At 56.1% G+C, this 19,845-nt stretch overlaps 1 protein-coding gene across 3 annotated transcripts; it reads left to right on the top strand.

Annotated features, from left to right (window-relative positions):
- Positions 1–8,899: 8,899 nt before the first annotated feature.
- PGF (placental growth factor) lies at positions 8,900–19,623 on the top strand. 3 transcript variants are annotated; one of them, XM_069017900.1, is made up of 7 exons: positions 8,900–9,070; positions 9,231–9,270; positions 9,980–10,176; positions 11,617–11,693; positions 13,358–13,387; positions 13,478–13,540; positions 19,280–19,623. In XM_069017900.1, the coding sequence occupies exons 1-7, from the start codon at positions 9,005–9,007 to the stop codon at positions 19,404–19,406; spliced, it is 600 nt and encodes a 199-aa protein (XP_068874001.1). In that variant the 5' UTR covers positions 8,900–9,004; the 3' UTR covers positions 19,407–19,623. The 3 variants fall into 3 exon arrangements, with proteins under 3 accessions (XP_068874001.1, XP_068874003.1, XP_068874002.1); XM_069017902.1 differs by having other exon boundaries at positions 13,478–13,497; positions 14,277–19,362; XM_069017901.1 differs by having other exon boundaries at positions 14,277–19,362.
- Positions 19,624–19,845: the final 222 nt, after the last annotated feature.

Genomic DNA, 19,845 nt, shown 5'->3' with positions numbered 1-19,845 from the left:
CTGGTGTGCTCTGAGAACTTAATGCAGGTGATTTGTCACCCAAAGCCTGCAGGGGACTGAGCGTCCTTCCACACCTCTCTCTTCCTCCTGCTTCCTCAAGTGTCCCTGTGTGCCTGGAAGCCACAGAGCCCAGCAGCCTGGGGAAGGAAGCTCACTGTATCCCTCCAGTGCCTGGCAAAAGGCAACGCATTTGGATTTGGCTGTATGTGCCTGTGGGGTGCTGCAGCTCTGGATGGAATTCAGAGTTTCGCTCCATGATGAGCTTGTCCCATCCTTTGCCCCTGGAGAAAGTCAGTAGAGGGTGACAGGGTTTGCCCAGCTATTGGCTCCACTGTGCTGGGCCCCACTGTGCCAACTGGGCATGTCCTGGTTCTCTGCTGCCTTGTCTCCTCCTTCTCCTTGGATTAAGGTGTGTGTTTTTTTCCATAATGCATAAATTGGAGGCTCCCTGGAGCAAGGCCTGCATTTGTGCAGGGAAACCCCATTCCCCCTTTGCCCCTCTGCACAGCCACTTGCAGGCAGGGCTGTTGATGCTGCCTGTGCCCATCAGCTCTGCTGCCCATGCAGTGCTGTGTGCCAGCTGCCTTGGTGTTCAGAAACAGCTCCCACACATGCACCCAGGGACTGGGACGTGGATTGGCCAGAAAAATAAAAATCATTGCCTTGGAGCATTCCTTTGTTTGTTTAGTTATCTTGCTAGTAAACAGAGCAGCTTTTGGAGATTAGGCAGGATGGAGAAGAGGAAGGGAAACCAGGCTCTGAGGTTATGACCTCCTTGTGGATGCTGGGCTGTTTACATTCCCTGCTTTGGTCCCAGTAACTACTGCAGGACAGTTTTTTCCCAGAGCTTTGCCAGACTGCAGAGCTTTTCCCATTTGTGCTGTTTCTGTCCTTTTCCCTACAGCACTTTCTGCTGGGCATTGCTGCCACAGCTAGTTTAGGCGGCTGGCAGTCTGGCATCCCTTGAGGGACAGAGTCCTGCTCTTGGTCTGCTGCCTTGTGTTTCATGAATGAAAGCCTCTGAATGGGGATTTCGGGAGCTGTTAGCTCTGTGTAGCTGAGCTGAGCCAAAACCTGTGGCTCTCTGGAGAGCTGCAAGGCAAACCCCAGGCTGCTCAGAGGGACCATGGTTACGAGACATCTAACTGTCACTAGCCAGCAGCTGCTGTCAGGACCCAGTGAGTTAGACAAGGAGTGCCCAGCAGGACTGAAAAGGAGGGATTGAGGAGGAGGAGTGGCAGCAAAGGCAGTGTAGCGCAAGTGGGGAAGGAAAGATGCATGTTGGTGCTCTGGGGTACTCTGCTAAAATCCCACTGCCTTGCAGGCTGTGGCACTTCGGCAGAAGCGATGGGGGGTGGGGAGGTGTATCCCTGAGCAGCTGGACGGAGTCTCACCTGGTGGTCCACAGCTGCTGGGTGTTATGGACCAGGACCCTCCTCTGTTGCCAGAGGCACAGGCAATTGTCTCCTGCCCAGTCCACCCTCCTTCCCTTCCCGGGTGTACCCTGGGGCAGAGTTGGTGGCTGCAGCTTCCCAGCTGGTGCATAAGCAAGCAAGGAGGCTGACACAACTGCAGACAGTGCTGGAGATGTGGACAAAAGAGCTGAGCAGGGAATGAGCTGGCCAGCCGAGCATGGCAGTACGGTTTATGGGCCTGCAGAGATGAAAACTGTCTCATCCTTGGAGAGCTGCCAGTCTAGCCAGGATGGCATCCTGTTCTGTACCATTACGGCTGACTGCTGGAGACACTGCTTCCCTCCGCCCAGGGAATTCTGCATCCCTGGGGGCTGAATGTCATCCCCCAAGTGGTCATGTGAGGGAGGACGAGGCAGGACAGAGGCTGGGTAGAGCCTGGGAGTGCTGGAACATCGTGTGCTGGGAGGCTGTTTGGATTAGAAACTCTCAGCGGATAAGTGGGCTGGATAAAATGCCAGGGAGGGGAATCAGTTTGCTGAACTCTAGTCATTGGACTTATCTGCAAGAGTCGGGTAAGCAAAGTAAGCTGCTCATGCTCAGCACAGGCAAAGAAAAGGATCAAGCAGAGGAGAGCCAGCTGAGCCATGGCCCTGCAGGAGCAGCAGGGCAGGCTGTCAGCATGGCATGGACTGTGAAGACTGTGTGGGAGACATGGGAAGAAGCAACATTACTGCTGGTGCCTAAACCACTTGCTGAGCACAAGGGACTGAGTTAAGGAGGTCATAGTGCATGGGTGTGGGGGGAACACAAAGCATGGTCTAAAGGGATGGATGCGGTAATGTATCTTTGATGTGACATGACTGCTCTTTGGAAAACCTATGCTCAAAGGCCTGAGACAAAAACAAGACCAAAGATCTTGCAGTCTCAGATGTAGAGGCAGGAATGGATCTGCTGAAGTGAGCCCAAACCCATGTTTTCTGTTTGCTACAGGGGAGAAAGTAGGTCACTTAGTAAGTGAAGGGGATAGAAATGATGAGCTGAACTGAGTGTGGAATTCATGTTTAAAACTCGAGCTCCCAGGGAAAGAAAACAAAAAAGACCAAACAGCTGGTGATCAAATGCAGGTACATGAATAGCTGAAAAGCTGAGCTCTGTGCTTTGCAGGCGCACGAACATGTTGTCTGAGTCATCGGCAGTTTTGGCATGCTTGAAATTCGCGTCTGACGCTGCAGGTACCAGGGCACGTGTTCTGCTGGTCTTTGCTGATGACTCTGGTAACAACTGTCTCCTGAACTGGTGATCCTCAGGAAAACCTGGCTGCCATAACTGCCTGGGTGGCCAAGGGGAAACAGGCAGGGCTTGCTAAGGGGAATAACAGGATGGATTCAGTACCTCAGGTTAGCAAAGGAGTTGGTGCAGCTTCTGGCCTGGCCAGCTGTGTGTACGTGCGCTTGTCTCTGCTTGGAAAATGGCTGCTGTCTCATTCTCACGTCAGCACAACACACACAGGCAGGCCAAGCCCATAGCCAGACCCTTGCCGTACCAATGGAGTCCACAATCCCTACAGAAAATGAGTAGGCGGTTCTGAATCTGGCTCAGGGACCATCTCTCCTGCCAGAAAGTTTGTAATTTGTGCCCCACTCCTTTTAGGGGCCTTAAAAATAGAGACCACGGCTGGGAATCATGAAGGTTTTTCTAGGACTTGTAGAAGCAGCCCAGGCTGGGCTGCCTCTTGCTCTTCCCAGCCCCTGGGAGAGGCATGGGAATCTGGCGTCTGAATGCCTGCCCTGGATGTGGAGCCTTACTTGTCGGCTCATTCATCTATGGCAGTTGCCCAGGTCTCCCCTTGTGATACAGGCAGCTGGAGGCAGCTGGTTCAAAGGCCAGGCTGGTCAGGAAGAGGTGAGGGAAGTGTGGGAAGTCACTGCATGTCATGTACGAAAACAAGTTCTAGCAAGGGATGAGGGAACGTGATACAGAGCTGGGTGGGAGCTGTTGTCCTCAGCACTGCTATTAGTGTCCTGGACCTCCATATCCTGAAAAGGCATCGGCTTTTTTTGGTGACACCAAAGGCACAAGTGCTCAGAAAGCTCAGAGGCACCATGCAGGTGTTGGCTGTGGCCCTGCCACCACTTCGAGGGTGCATGGCAGGCTGGCTGGGCCACAGAGGAGGTGGGCTGGGGGCTCATCCCTCCAGGTTGGCTTCAGAGAAGCCCCGGAGCAAACCTGGTGTGGCTGCAGGAAGCCAGGCCCTTGGAGTGAGACAAAGTGCGGCCCGGACGCTTTGTGGTCACCAAGGGGTCCGTGACACCAGCAGTCTGGGCTGCTTCCTGGTCACCAGCCAGCTCCCTGCAGTTCCTCTGCTCACGCGCTCCCAGCGCTGCAGCTGGCCCCCGGCTTGCTTTGCTCATTGTCTGCTGCGGGTGATGGCAGCTATTCAGCGGCTGCCAGGTTTCAGGGAAAGGGAGAGATGAGCCACTCCTCCACCCACATTCTGGGAAAGCCTCTGGGATGAAGCCCTGCCGATACACACGTTCACTCTCCTCAGCAGGGAGAGTGTGCTGTGGAGCTTAGGTCCCCCTCTGCCTGCATCCCACATCCCCCCCTTATCAGCTGAGGAGCAGAGCTTGGAAGAAGCCGTGGCTGCTGCCCTGTCCCACACAATAGTGGAGTCTGCTACACTCCGTCTTTTTGCCAGAGCCAGGCAGAGTCTCGCCATCACTATTATTTTGCTTTGTGTCAATATTATGACAACTAAAAGCAGGAGAACTGCATCCACATGATAAGCAGCCAGAAGCTCTGGGCTGGGTGTGGATCGGGTTCCAGTTTGGCAGGGGAGAAAAGCGCCTGGCAGCCCCTGCCCACCGACCAACTGGGCTGGGAAAGCTGGGAGGTGAGAGGCAGCAGCAGCAGAGCAGCAGCCAGTTTGTGCCTGTGCGCCTCTCTTTTCTGATCAGTGCCCACTGCCCTTTCCCCAGGGTAGATGAAACGTGATAAATGTGCAGAATTTGCTTGGTTCTCTAGTGGAAAAGTTACCTTTGCCTCTTTCCTGAGGAGAGGGCTGCTCTGCTCCTGCTGGGAGAGTCTCACCCCTCCCACGGTTGCCATACCCTGTGCCTCCAGCCGGTGTGGGCCCAGGGTGCTCCATCTCTGCCGGTGGCAGAAGGTCATGCACACTGCTGCACCAGTATGTGCTGGCCTCAGCCTTGTTTTTCCCAAGCATAGCACTTGACTGCTGCTGGAGAGAAATTCCTGCAGGCTTTCTGGGACTTGAAGATGCAGCTGCTACCCAGGGCTTCAGGAGAGGAACTTGGACAGAGCAGGGTGAGCTGTGCTGTGGCTACTATGTCCCTGCTTCCTGCTCTGGTCTCTCAGCACCTCGCACTCATGGGGCTGTTGTTTTGGCACGGTAACTGTGCTTGCTGTTGGGGCTGCTGACAGAACGCTCACCTGTAGGCACCCACGTATGCTTGGGGCTGTGGTGTGGCTCTCCAGTGCCTCACCCTGCTCCAGGGCTGTGCTTTTCTGCAAACACCTGTGGCCTACCAGTCCCTGCAGCGTGGGGCTGCCCAGTCACTGGCCATTGAGCACTAAGCTGAGTGACACTAGTCTGCTAATGCTGATCTGCTCCTGGAGCACTGGCTGGATGAGGGCCGTGGCTTTCCAGGGCTTAGGTCTGGCAGTCTCAGGGACGTCCTTCTTGGCAGCATCGTCCCTGCCCCCATGGGGGATTTACGTCTGAAAGCAGTACCCAGGCTTGCCTGGGTCCTCTGCCTGGAGCAGTCTCAGGCAGTCCTGGTGCTCATCCCATGCCCCTCCAAAACTCATGTCTGACCTAGGCCAGGCCCCAGTGCCCGTGACCCATGGGGACCAAACCCTGATGTCCCCAGGCACGGGGCTAGACTGTCAGGTGCTTGCAGTTTTGGTTGTGGGTCCTCAGGGAGGCTGAGCTGCCCTCCCCAGGAACCAAAACAAACACCAGAGTTCCTGCCACGTGCAGCTGGGGCTGACTAAGGCCGGACGCTTCCGCCTGCAGTGATGGCCGGGGCTGTGAGCCACCACCATCGGGCTGCACGGCCCAGCCCATTTCCCCCTATTGTCAGCCTCCCCCTCAGCAAACACATCCCCCTGCGCACCTGGGCTGGGAGAGGCACTGATGCCGCCACTGCTCGCCATCATGGACAAGGGATGTGCTGCTGAGGGCATCTCGGAGTTGGAGCTGCTGCAGCACAGCTCTGAGGAGTCGTTCAGGGCCCAGGTGCCCAGGCAAGTTGTTTGCAAGCTGTTTCCTTGAGGAGCAGCACTGACCATTCAGGGGTTGCTGGTGCAGCTCTGCTCTGCCAGCAAGGGCACTGGAGAGCCCTGCATTTCTCAGAAGTTGGCAGCGGTCTCCTGAGAAAGAGGCCTGGGTTCCCTGTGCCAAGAGGCTGGAGCTGGGGAAGCCCCAGCCAGACCATTCCCGTCCTCACTCTCACTGTGGAGACACAAACTGCAGATGATTGACTTGGTTTATCTCAGTGCTAGCCATGGACTAGCTCACTGATAGTGGAGCTTAGGAGACTCTCTTAGAAGAGATCACAGGACCAGGGAAAGCAATCAAATGAAACAGTGAGGGTGAGATAGGGGCTCTGGGATGACGGGCAGGTGTGAGGAGCCCAGTGCCTCACATCCTCATGCTGCTTTGACCTCGGGAGTTCCATCATAGTGCAGGACAGAGGGAGCTGCTGGTGGGGTTCTTGCCTACTGGGGTCAAACACAAAGGGAGCTGCTGGCGGGGTTCTTGCCTACAGGGGTCAAACACAAGAGGGTGACGGTGCCAGGCACAGTTTGGCCCTTCCCTTGGTAGAAGCCTATAGCTTTGATGAGACTGACTTCTGTGTCCTAAATAGCAGCAGAACAGAAATAATGCCCTGAGGATTTCAGAGGTGTTCTCTGAGGGCTTCAGGGGTGACACAGGAGGCCCTGGCTACAGTTGGCTTAAGAATGATGCGGAGACAAGTTTTTGTTGGGTTCTTTATATGGGAGATGCCAAAGGTGAGATTTTGCAGGGGATAAGATTCCTGTGAGAGAACTCTGATGCTGAAATTGGGCTGTTTTATTAAAAAGATGACTTAAAGGGACCTTGCCTGCAATGAGAAGGGTGGGGTTTTGCAGCAAAGAGCAGCTGCTTGCTCTGGGCTCCTTCAGCGCTCATGGGCAGCCAGGGGCCCTGCTCTTGCCCCTCACCCAGAAGGTGTAGGACGCATGGAGGTGACCCTGTTCCCAGGTAGGGCTGTGCCACGGCATGCTTGCAGCTGGGAGCCAAGGCTGGCCTTCCCCACCTGGCAGCCAGGGCTCACCTGCAGCAAGGACACATATTTCCCCACCTGCCTCCTTCCCCAGCTCTGTGAGCAGGGCAGGAAGGTGGCACAGGCAGGCAGTGGCACATTCGAGGTGATGCTCTCAGTCAGCAGCCACTGCATGGGGCTCCCTGCAGGGGAGGCATCTGCTCTTTAAGGAAATGTCTCTATTTGCCTTATGTCCCTGGCTGGTTTCTTGAGCTTCCTCTGTCCCTTGTTCCCAAAGTGCATAACTCTGCTCCCCACAGCTGAGTGGGAGGTGGTGCGAGGGGTATGCTGCTGCATTTATAGCATCGACCTCCAGCCCTATCCTGCAGCTGGGGAAGGGGAGATTTGGCCCCCTGGGAAGGAGCATGGCAGAGAGGAAAGCAAGCAACTGTGGCTCCAGCCAGCTTGATGTTTCTCCCATATGCAGGAGGATGTTGCTGATCACAGGTTACCGGTGCCCAAATACTATTTCTCTTCTCCTGTCTCTGTTCCATGCTGCCTAGAAAGTGGATGCTCATCCCAGGAATGTAAACTCTGCCCAAGGCCTCTGAGGAAATAGCTTCAGACCAGGAACAGGACTGCACTCGGCAATTAAGGGCTGGTCTCCCCAGCCACACAGCTCCTGGGGGGAGAGCCCTTTGCTCCAGTGCCAGAGGCTGGCCTTGTGTCTGAGAGGTGGCCCCAAGGGACCTTCCTGCAAGGACAGGCATGAGGCCCTGTGTGGTCACGGTCTTTGCAATAACAGGATTCTGTCTGTCCAGTGAGCTGGCAGCAGCTGCTGCTCAGGGCGGCCTCTGCTCTGGGGCGGGAGGAAATGCTCTCTTCACCCCCATCTCACAGCCATCCCTGGGGAAGTGGGGAGGGGGTTGCCTTGGCCCAGGAGGGTCAGTAGGGTGGCAGAGAGAGAGCACAGACATTACTCCAGTCACCACATAAAGGATGTTACCTGCTCTTTGCTGCCCAACCAGGAGCAAGAGTATGAACAGGCACTGAACACTGCCACAGCAGCCCCCCGCAGCTGCTGAGTAGGTGCTGTGCCGCTGAGTGATGAACTGCAGCACACCCGCTCCGCGGTGGGGCTGGGATTTGTGTGCTTATCTCTGCAGCATCTCCACACTAATTTGCCATGCCTTGTTCCAGCAGCTTTGTCACACACTCTGTAGTACCAATACCTAGAAGCTCCTGATAGAGCCCAGCTCCTGCTGATGCCTGAGTCACTGTCACTTGCATGGCCCAACGGGGCTGAGGACAGGCAGCTGGCATGTCCTGCATCCCCTGGGGACAGATCCCACAGGGTTGGGAGCAGGCCACTGGCATCCTCATGCCACAGGGACAGACCTCACACAGTGTTGGGTAGGGAAGCCCTTAAGCAGTCTCCTCACACTCCCAGGAGGACAGAAACGTGAATCCTGGCACGGACACAGAGCCCGTTATTTCCCTGGGACCTGCCTCCCACGAGGGATCGTGTTGCCTGTTGGCATCTCATCACACCTCCCATAGTTCCATCTTTCCTGGCCTCTGGAGCTTAAAAATAGAACAGAAAAGGCCACAGAGCTCTTTTGGGTTGGCAGCAGCGTTTGACCCCAGACCTGCTGTGCCCCCTTCCCTTCTGAGCTGTAGACCAGAACCGGGATGCTGTCCTTGAGGCAAGGGGGGCTGGAAACCCTCTGACGGGTGCAACGGCAGGGGCTGATGGAACAGGCACGGGGAAGCTTGAGGGGGAAGGGGGTAGGTGGACAGTCATGGGATGTCTGAGTGGGGGAATCAGTAGGGGAATGGAGAGGATGGGTGGGAAAGGGGCTGTTGTATGGGTGCAGGGGAGCTGAGTGGGCACAGAATGGCTGGATGGGCGTGGGGCAGCGAAAACAGCAAGCCGAGAAGCCCACCACAGCCCCGGTGGCTCCCGCCGGTCGGGGATTCACCGGGCACGGGCCGGTGAATAGAAGCGCCGGGGCAGCCCGATGGAGAAATGGCCGGAGGCGGTGCGGGGGCGGAGGAGGAGGCTCCGCTGCGTCCGGGAGCACCGGCCATCCCCGCGGCCGCCGGGGCCGGGCACCTGCTCCCGCCCCGCGGCGGGGCCGGGGCGGAGCAGCGGCGGGGCGGTGGCGGTGAAATACGGCGGCGGAGCGGGGCGCGCTCCCATGGCCCGGCGGCGGCGGAGACGGCACGGAGGGGCCGGTGGCCCGGCGGCGAGGCGGCATGCCGGGGGCGGCACGTCGGTAGTGGCGGCGCTGAGTCGGTGCCGGGGAGGCGGGAGCGGCGATGCGGCTGCTCGGCGCCTTCCTGCGGTTGCTGGTGGCCGGGACGCTGGGGGCACCGCCCGCCCCGGTGAGAGCCGAGGGGTGGAAGGGGGGTCGGAGCGGGGGTAGCCCGGTCTCCCGGTGCCGCTGCCCGGGGTGGCCGGGACAGCTCCTCCCGGCGCTGGGTGGGGGGCGGCGACAGGTCGTCCTGTGCCGCCCCGCCAGCGCTCGCCTTTCCCTCCCTGCAGGCCCTGGAGGAGCGGGGGACTGCCAGCACGGAGTCGCCCGGTGAGTTGGCAGGGGGCGGCTGCCGGTGCCCCGGCTGGGAGGGGGCAGCAACCCAGGGAAGGCTTTGCGCAAGACCGGGGCGCGCTCGGTAGCACCCGGCCCTGTGTTACCTCCGGAGCCCCGCAGTGACAACCGGGGAGGCAGCGGGGAGGCAGCGGGGAGCTGTGCCGAGGCTCCGAGCAACCTGATTCCCCCAGCCCGCCTGGCGCATCGGGCACCACCGCGGGCCGGAGCGGAGCGCAGCCCTATCCCTATCCCTATCCCTATCCCTATCCCTATCCCTATCCCTATCCCTATCCCTAGACTACCGCCCCTCCGGTGCCAGCGTGCGGGGTCCCGGGTGGGAGCACTCCGCTCCAGCTCTGCCTGCTGGAAAGCCGCAGGGAACGGCTGTCTGGCCGAGGGGGGTTCGAGGAGCGGGTGAGCCCCTTCGCGGCGCGGCCGGGGGTGAGCAGAGTGCCTGGGCGGGAGACGGAGCTGGCGGATACAGGGAGAAAGTGCCTATCGGGGTGGCTGTGTGAGCCCCTGAGCAGTGATGTGCGCAGTAGGGTGACGGACTTACTGGGAACACAAGGGGGTCCCTTGCGTCCCTGTGCCCTGTGGTGGCTGCAGGACCCCACCGCAGCTGCTGCACCTGCCCCGGCAGCGGCCCGGCTGGGCTCTGCCTCTCTGGGCGCCTCCTTATAGTCCCTGTCCCTGTCTCTTGCAGTCCTGACCTTTCGGGAGATCTGGAATCGTAGCTTCTGCCGGCCTCTGGAGCAGCTAGTGGACGTCATTACCGAGTTCCCCAACGAGGTGGAGTACATTTTCAGACCCTCCTGCGTCTCCCTGCAGCGCTGTGGAGGCTGTTGTGGGGACGAGGGTCTCCGCTGCGTCCCCGTGGAGACAAGCACGGTCACCATGCAGGTACGTGCGGGGCCGTGGCTGTGCCAGAGAGGGGGTGGGCTGCTCACCAAGCGCCGGGAAGGTGAACTTGCAGCTTTGCATCCTCTAGACATTGTAGCAGTGTGGCTAGCAAGGGAGAGGAGTCACAACTGCTCAAATGCATGCCAAGCCAGTAGGGTCCCTCTGCCTCCTCTCTGGGCTTGCCCCTGAGGCCAGGTGTCACCCCTGGTGGTACTGGCCTCACTCCCTGCTTCCCGGACTTCCCTCTGTGTGGTCTCTCTTGCTCATTGCTGTCATCTTTCGGAACTTCCCTGTCCTGTGGAGGGGCTGGGGGGTGTTCCAGTTGCCCATGACTGCCTGCTGGGACAAAGTAGGTACTGCCCTTGAATCAAAGGGAGGAGTGAGGCTCTTCTGTATCAGGTGATGCTTGGGGTGGTGCTGACAGTGAATGCCCCCACGCTGGGGCATAGTGAGCATGAAAGGTTGAGCCAACCGTGTTTTCAGTTGCCACTGTGTGAGCTGGGAGATGTGGGGTGGGAGAACCTGGGCCATTGGACTCTTCCCCATGTTGCAGGCAGCAGTTGTCCTCGCACTGCAGCCCTTGCACTGAGCTGCCAGAGATCAACTTATTTGATCAACCTGCTGATGCTGCAGGGACCAGGGAAAAGCTCTGCTTTGTCATGGATGATGGACTAGGGAGTGCCTGCAATAAATCACCAGTGATTTTGGTCTCTCCGGAGTTGAAAGTGTGTTGGAAGGCAGGATGGCATTTTCCAAAAGCTCTTGGCTGAAGTGGATTAAAAGCCTGTCATGAACAGAAGGCATCTCCCCAAGCACAGGTCTCCCTGTATGGGAGGGATCCTGCTGCTGTGTACAGGGTGGCAATGCCAGACACTTCTGCAGGGGCTAGTGTGGATCACCAGCGAACATACTCTGTAAGGCCTTTGGATGTCCAACCTGAACTTCAGGCTGGGCTGTGGAATGACATGTGACAGGGCAAATCCTGTACCCCTGGACTGGGGAGGCACTGTGGTACTGACTCCAGTCAATTCCAACTCAGTGCTGTAGAAAGGGGTCCAGGAGGAGGCATCAGCAATGGGATTGGTCTGGAAAATATGACTGGGGGGATATTTCTGTCAGAGAAGGGAGATGTGCAAAGGGGTCAAATATGTGAAAGCTCTCCAGAAAGGCAGAGGCTGAAAAATCTTTTCTAAGGCTGGGAAATCCCAAGACCATGGGACTTAAATTAAAGCCCTGAAGACATGGGGCAGCACCAGCCGGGGCAGCTGGGCCTGGCCAGTGCTGCCTACGTGTGGAGGTGGAATCTCTGTTGTTGGAGGTCCTGAGGAACAGGTTAGACATGCGTCTTCCCAAGAGGCTGGGGTGGCAAGGCAGTGGCGCAGGAGCCCTTCCAGCCCCCTCCTGGTGCTGCCTGGGAAGTAACCTTTGCTCCTCTTTCAGCTCCTGAAGATAAAGCCAAACGGGGAGGCACCCTATGTGGAGATGGCGTTCACCGAGCACAAGCAGTGCGAGTGCAGGTAGGGTCTCCTGGGCTCCAGCAAGAACAACCGTGCCAGCTCACCCTGTGTGTGGAACAGGGGTGCCCTGTAGGCACCCTGACTGTGCTGGGACCCCTTCTTGCTGTCTTTGCACTAAGGTTTGCTGGTGCTTATAGCCCTTGTTCAGCTGGAGGCTGCACCACATCTGTACCTGCTCCCCACAGCCAAGGGGGTGTGTGGCATTGTGAAGACGGGTCAGGCACCATGCACCATCTGCAGGGCTGTGCTCCCCATCCCTGCAGCTGCCTTGGCATGCTTGGCATATGCTCCTTTAGCCAAAGAATCAGCCTGTGGGTAGTGAAGGAAGGCTGGTGGCTCTGAGGCAGGTGTTTGGTGTGTGACAGCACGTCCAAGGTGGTGGCTCAGTGGGGATCTCCGTGGCTTAGCATGCCTGAGTGTGACTGTGGCCCGAAGAGAAAGCTCGACAGCTGCGTCTTGGGCAACCATTTAAGGGAAGCTGCCCCATAAAGACCTGGGAAGCAGAGGTTTACATCCAAGCCAACAAATGAAAGCTTAAAACATGCAGTGCCAACCTGGCCTGGGTATGCAGAGCTGGCCTGGAATGGATGTCCAGCACTAACCTGCCACAGACTTCTAGCACCTAGTCAGCCCCTTGGGGTGCTCACCATGTCCCAAAAGTGGTGAATGCCTGGGCAACATGGGGCCTGTGCAGTGCTGTGGGAGCAGGACTCCAATGCTGTGGGAGCAGCTCCAGTGCTGCCTGCAGCTGGTCCTTGCAGTAGACTCCAGCATTGCTTGCGTGAGGGGTCCTGGTAATCACTCTTCGTCATGGTGCAAGGGTGATTTAGTATTGCGAAAACTGGGGGATGAGTGTTCTGCTGGGCAGCCATTAGACATGATCCTTGCCTGGAAGAAGATCCTGAGGATCCCTGGATTGGTATTCCCCTGCAGCTGTATGAGCAGCTGTACTGGAGCAGACCCAGCTCCACACTGTCTCTGTCTGGAGCATCTGTCAGTGGATGCAGAAGGGGGAGTGGGAAGAAGCAGATGTGTTACTTGCCTCCTTCTCTGCTTCCAGCTATTTTCCATGCAGGGAATTTCCTAATCCTTTTGTGGTTTCCCTACCTAGGGTAACTCCCAGGGGATCTCCAATGAGCATGTGTGCAGGCTGCCTTCTGCAGCAGTTTTTGGCTTCTTTCTAAACCGCTTTCCACACCGGTACATCGCTCCCTTTTGTAGTGTAGTGCAGGCGTGGTAATGTCCCGGCTGTGACCCCTACAGGGGGGTGTGTCATGGCTGAGAGCCACTACTGAGACTTTGCAGCAGATTCCGTGTTTGTTACCCAGGATGTTGCATCTTGTTTAATTACGAGCTCTGTCACAGAGAGCAGCTAAGACTGAACTTGCCCTCCCCAGCCTCACTGACAAAATGCCATATCCCCAGGGTTGTCACCCAAGCTGACCAGCCCCTTTACTGTCTCTGCCTTCTCTCTGCCCGCTGCAATCAGCTCCTGACTGAGGGGTTGATAAGGTCAAGAGAAGAGGTATTGGGTCTGTTTTAGACATGAATGAGAACAGGTAGATTGGACTGTGCACTGGGGCGTGTCAATGGACCCCCTCCTGCAGCTCAACATGCAGCACTGCCCAATAACCACTTCACTCTGTCTTTTTCCCACTCTGCAGGCCTCGGCAGGACCTGATGAAGTTGGGAAGGTAAGTGAAATCAGGGGCATTGTTACTGACTGGGATTGTGGGTCTCATCTCCCACACATCAGCACTTCTTGTGGTACTTTCCTTTTGAAGGAGGAGGTCCAAGGGCCGAGGTAAGAGAAGACAAGACAAGAAGGGACGGAAAGACTGTGAACTGTAAGTGAGCAGGGGCAGGTATGGGTGGTGTCTTCTGGGTTAATTTCCTGGGGATGAGAGTCTTTATTAAGCATTTAGATCTTTACTGACACTGTAAGAAGTGAAGGGTTTGTGCAGAGCAGACACAGAAGAAAGCAGGAGGGGACAGTGGGTGGCTGTGGGGAAACACACCTTTTACTGAAGACTCAGTAGGTACTTGGTAGTCTCCAGGCTCAGCAGCTCAAAGCTGGGCAGAATGGGGATGGATGGGCTGGATGACTTGATGGTGCTTAGCTCTATTGCCATCACAGACCATGCTGGGTTTCCTGGATCCATGAATTTCCAGTTTCAGCCTCCTCTTGCTGCCAGCTGCTGTCCTTACTGCTGTCCTTGACTGATTGTTGTTTGGGTTACTCTACTCTTTCCGTCCTTTATCTCACTTTCTCAAAATGCTTGCTGTAACAGCACAGGCTGGACTCATTGTGGGCACTTTTGAGGTATGACACCTGTGGCTAGCACTTTCCTCCTAGCATTTCCCTCTTTTGTCTGAAGCCTGCTGTAGGGGGCTCAGCCTGCACCAGCCTCACCACCCTCACTCCTCCCCATGAAGAGGCTGCCTGCAGTCCCTGCCCCTGCAGTTCCGTGTCAGAGGGACCAGGCACAAAGAAGGGGATCCAGGGCAGGGCAGGTGAGCCTGGAGGTCCAAGTGTCCCTTCCATCCTGGCAGTGCTCACCCCGTGCCATGCTCTCTTTGCAGATGTGGCACACCACGCAGGTAGCCTCTGCCCTGCCCCCAGCCTCACTCCTGCCACGTGGGTTTGAGCCAGCTGCCTTTCCCCCAGCACAGGGGACTTGTGGAGTCATGTCCCTCCAAGCTGCAGTGGGGAGCAGGACTCTGGCACGGAAGAGCTGACTGTACTCTTGGTTGGCCCTGGTGGGAACACAGCCTGGAACCAAGGACTCCCTTGCCCCATCTGCCCCACTGGCACCAAGAAAAAAGGACTTGTGACCAGGCCTGGGGCTGAAGATGAGGAGCTCAAGCAGTGTGTTGGTGTTCGAGGACATCCTGGGGGCAGTGAGGAGCAGAGCGGGTGGATGTGCTGCTGGAACCGGCTGGGGAGGACAGCATGATGTGGGAGTGGAGATGGCTCACAGGGCTGCACCTGCAAAACCTCTCTGTCCTGCCAGCACTCTGCAGCTGGGGAGGAAGGAAATCTGGGGCAGGCAAGGCTGTAGGGCTGCATCCGTCCCAGCTTTGGCACAGGGCAGCCCAGGCAGGTGCCAGGGAGCTTGCCTGGGAAGCTATTCTGGTGGGGAACAGAAGGGAACTGGGCCCCTCATGTATTCACAGCCACATCCCAGCTTTGCCCTGCTCAATAAAAGCTGGTCAGACATGGGAGCTGGCAGCTCCTGTCTGCTTTCCAGCAACTGCAGGCAGGGAACTTCCCCATGGGCATCGACTCAGGCTGGAGGAGGGCAGTGGCCCAGAGCATGTTCCCATCACCAATCCTCCAGCACCCAAGGGACTGCCCTTGGTGTGATGCTGAAGATGGGCAACCAGCAGGTTGCTCCCTGGGCTGGGGGCTATCCATGTGCTGGAGGTCAGGTGGGTACTGGGAGACCCTTGGGGGAACTGCCCTTCCCCTCTGCACCACAGTGTGGGACTGGTACCTCTCCCTGTTCACCATCCCCATCCTGTTCTCACCCCAGTCCAAATGTCTGGCTTGGTGAACTGTCCTCCCTGGCAGGGCTGATGCAAAGTTTAGGGCAGGGGAGGGTAGGCTGCCCATGGGCCTTCCCACTCAGGAAACGCCCCACCAGGGGTCATTTACCTGACGTGGGAACAGGCTGGCCTGGGGCTCCCATCCCTTACTGGGAATACCCTCAGGGTATAAGGAGCTGGTGGCCCTCATCAAGGTGGCTGTGGGTACTGCTGTTTCCTGCTTTCCTCACTCAGCCAACTCTCTGCCCAGGTCCAGGGGGAAGCCATGGCCCCCATTTTTCCATGCTTTAAGCAGTTCTCCAGGGCTCTTCCTGTCCCCCTCGTCCTGCTGCAGGGGGTCTGGGGCTGCCTGCCAAATGCATCCCATGCTGGTCTGTGCAAGCCATATCCTGGAGCAGTGTGTATAGCTGGAAACCCTAGGGTAGAGTTGGGCACCCACATGTTTGTGGGGCACCCCTGGCACTGGGTTAAAACAAAATCAAGGGTCATTCTTGAAAGCTTCAAACAAAAGACTGAAGAGCAAGATCTGCAAATGCCTCAAGGTTGCCCTTAAATGATGGAACCTGTGGTTTATCCTGCTCTGAGGAACAAGGTGGACCCTAACATAGCAGGAGTTGGGGTCCGAGGTGGCTCCTTCCCACATCCGACAGGGCTGCCTGTAACAGGGGTTACATTACGACTCTCTAAGCCATAATGCTGGTGTTGCCTGAGGCTGGCACAAGGAGATGGGCACAGGGCAGATCCCTGTCAGGGAAAGCTGGCAGTGGGTGTTGAGGTGATGTGAACCTCCATACTGCCACCATGTAGCAGGGAATGGACCAGGTGACTTGCACCTGTGCAGCTGGGCATATCCTTCAGGAGCTTGCTGGATCCCTTTTGGATCCCATTTCCAGTTCTGGCATTCACAGTATCCTGGAGCACAGCCTACATGGGCTTTGCCTCGAAAATGGCCCATGAAGTTCCTCCTTCACTACCTCATGGATGAGGGGAACTCGCTGCTCCCCTTCCCACATCACTCAGAGTCTGTGTGGAACATGTGGTGGCCTGTCCTGGTCCACACAGGCTTTCCCTATCACTGTGTGTCATTTCTGCCTGGCTGGTTGTGCTCTGAGGCCAAGGAGAACCATGTGCAGCACTTGAGGATGTATGTGATGGTTTCTGCATTGTTTTTAATACCCCAGTAGTGTTAAACCTTTAAAAAAGGAAGTTACATAAATCCAAGTACGTTAATTAATAAAAATAAGTTTATCAAGACTGATGATTAGGATTAAACCAAATTCAAACACACGAACACACAGTGGCTTTTCCAAACAGTTCCTGGTGTCTGGTGTCATCTCTTTGGCGGCTGCCTGGCACTGAGATAGATATAGGCACCTCTGCCCATCAGATGTGGCAGGGCCAGGCATCTGCTTTGCACAGCCCTCCTCTGTTGCTTCTTGCCCTGCATCACCCGAGCTGCCTGGGTAGTGTGTGTGGCCTTGTCCCCTGCTCCTCCTGTGGCATAGGGTGTTGGACAGCAGGAATGTGGGTGCTGGGAGGGATGTGGCTGTCCCACTGCAGCAGTGATGAGCAGAATAGTTGGGGCAGGGCAGGAGCAGGGGAAAGTATCACACAAGAGGTTTGGGAGCTGCATCTCCAGCTGTCAGGGCTCCCTCCAGCTCCATGGAGGTAAAAAGAACGCAGTGAGCCCGAGCATGAAGTTACCCGTGACTACTGCAGGCATCACATGCCCAAGGGAAGTGTTAACTCCATTCCCTATCCCTGCCAGAGGGGAGGGTGGCAGGGACTTGAGCAGGACATCACACCCAATGGAGGTATGAGGGTGGGGACTGCTGCTCTGAAGGGGAGAGCAGGGCTCCTGGCTTCAGGGCTTGTGTCTAACACCCATATTTCCTCTCAAGGGGACCAACCACTGTCCCCACTGCCTGTCCCTGCTCTGTGTGCTCCCAGTTGTAGCTTTTTTATACCACTAGCTCCTGGCAGCCTTCCTTGGGCACAGCAGATGTGTGAGCACTCTGACTAGGTCAGCTTCATCTGCAGAACCCCATACCCCCAGGCACTGCAGAGCAGGGCTGTAGGAGGAAACTGGTGCCCTTGTAAAGGGACCCTGACAGACCCCAGCTCCAAAGCCAGCAGCATTCTCCATGGACAGGTAGAAAACATGCTCCAGCCCCAGTGCCCCCAAATCCCTCACCCTGTCCCTACCAGTGTACCCCTTGCAGACAGGCAGCTGTCCCACAGGAGCATCACACCACTGGGTTATCAGCGTCCCTGGGCTCCCTGTGTCTTCCAGCCTTACAGGGCAAAGGTTTGTTTAATAAGGCTTTATGAGCCAGAGCTGCAGTAAGATGGTTTAGGAGGATAGTTATAGGGAGACAAAACATAAAGCAGCCTTACGCACCAGGAACAAAATATTACATTTTTTGGGAAGTAACTGAAGGTGGAGATTGGCCCAGAGATGTGGCATTGTAGCTGATGAAGCCCTGACATTAAAACATCACTGGTTACCTCTGGTCTCCCTGATTGTAGCATGCCATCAGATGCCACCCACAGCCTCTCACGGCCATGCCGGTGCAGGTCTCCCACGTCTCCATGCAAATAAAGAAGCACTGAGGTCCTAACTTCTCGATTGTGACTTACAAGTCTTTGGCATCCTCACAAAGTTTGGCATAATCCTGCCTGCTGCAGCCAGTGATCTTTGCAGTTTCAGCATATTTTAAGCTTTTGCCAGCTCTCAAGCGTCAATTTTAGCCTGTGAGAAAAAAGGCAGCTCTCACTCTTCTCCCTGTTATTTGTGCTGGTTTTCCTTTGGCAGTTCCCACTTCCCAACAAGGACCACAAACTCTTCAACAAGTTAATCTAAAAGTAATCCCCCAAATTTAATGTCCTCAGTCCAGCACTGACATACAAACTTGGAAGCCCATAGGTAAAGGCAGTTGTGCCTCAGAGCTGGTACAAATCTTCCTCCCTTGCAAGGCTTTTCCTCACAGGAACATCCCTGGGGTACTTCCTGCTGATGCCTTTGGCTCACTCTCTTCTGGCCACTTCAGAGGCCAGATTAAGACGAACTTAATCAAGTTTTGTATCCTCCCAGCAACTCCTCTTCACACATCTCTCTGCCATCATCACCCCGATACCCAAAACACTCTACAGATACATTGTGCTGCATTTTGTAGTTTACCTGTCCTCTCTGTCCTCTTCAGACCCACACAGATCTGCTGAAGTCAGGCAGGTGAGTTGTGCCAGCAGCACCCCTGCTGTCATCCCTGACTCTGCTTCCTTTCTTGCCTGCTCAGACTTTTCACTTGAAGGACGAGCCTCCAGGCTCTGGTGGGAATTAAAAGGCCCCAGAGACTGTGGGGTATAAATGGGCCAGGCAGAAAAAAATGGTCTCTGTTAAGAAGAGGTTGAAAAAGGAACCTGGGAGCATTTTGAGGAGAAACCAAAGAAGCAAGCACCCATATTATATTTGGGCAGGGAGTTGTCTTACGAAGCAGATGGCTTTGCTTCCTCCTAGACCTGCCCCCTGAGGCACAGTTAATACTTTTATACTCCCAAAGAAATGGTCTTTGTAAGAGAGACAGTATTTGGTTGCTGGATGCTGAGCTGAGCTGTGGGCACAGGCTCTACTGTCCTGTTCTGTTGCTGACAGACTGGGCTGTGCAAAAGAGCTGCCCAAGGGACCTGAGCCTGGGGAGATCCCCTACAAGTGTGTGCAGTAACCACAGGTATGAAGTAACCACAGGTCAGCCACAAATGGGTGCCCTCTCTGTCAGTCCCACAGCAAGTACCAGCTCCAGCAGGGGCTGAACACAGTGAGCAACCAGGCTGGTGTGGCTGTGATAGCACAGCACAGGGCCAGCTCCTGACAAAATTAAAACTCCAATCTTAGGATCATTTCTTGTTGCAATGGGACATGCCCATAGGCTAGCAAGGGATGGACAAAGATGCAGGGGCCTCCGTCTTCCCAAACAATCCTAGCACAGTTTTTCTAAGGCTATCCCTTAGATTTCATTCCAGCCCTTCTGCCTTTGCAGGTCCCCTGCCACGCCTGTGGTTAGGCAGTTGTTTAATCTGGGACCAACCATCGCACAGACACAGCAAACCAGCAGGCCAGTTGGCAGTAACCAGCTCACTCCTGGTTCAGCAAATCTCCTTCGCTAATAACTGTAGTGATCTAGCAGGCCCTGCAACGACTCCTGGCCTTCCAAGAAAAAGCCAGGCCAGGAGGGCAGGAATACATGTTTCTAGGATAAGCCAAAGACTGATATTTTCCACATGCAAAGCATTCGTTAAGCACCATCTGGGATCTCGACTATGCTGTTACTTTACTGCACCTTAATGCATTTGTGCTGATGTTCCCTCTGCTGTACATTTGGAATAAAACCCAATTTTGTAAAACCCTATGAGTCTGCAAGAGCTGGTGGAAGGGTTGGCTGAGAGCCCAGTGTCAGGGCCAAGGGGACCCACTTGAGAGATGAAATCGGGAAGAGCCACGGGTACCCTGGGCTGGCCGTGATGAAGTGGCAAGACACCCACCACCTTAACTGTGGCAGTGGGGAGCTGCTGGAATGGGTGCACCTGTCGGGTGGCCGGCAGAGAA

Source organism: Aphelocoma coerulescens, chromosome 5 (genome assembly GCF_041296385.1).
Source record: "Aphelocoma coerulescens isolate FSJ_1873_10779 chromosome 5, UR_Acoe_1.0, whole genome shotgun sequence".
Taxonomy (NCBI): domain Eukaryota; kingdom Metazoa; phylum Chordata; class Aves; order Passeriformes; family Corvidae; genus Aphelocoma; species Aphelocoma coerulescens.
The sequence above is the reverse complement of the archived record's forward strand: the minus strand, read 5'-3'. Positions and strand labels throughout refer to the sequence as shown.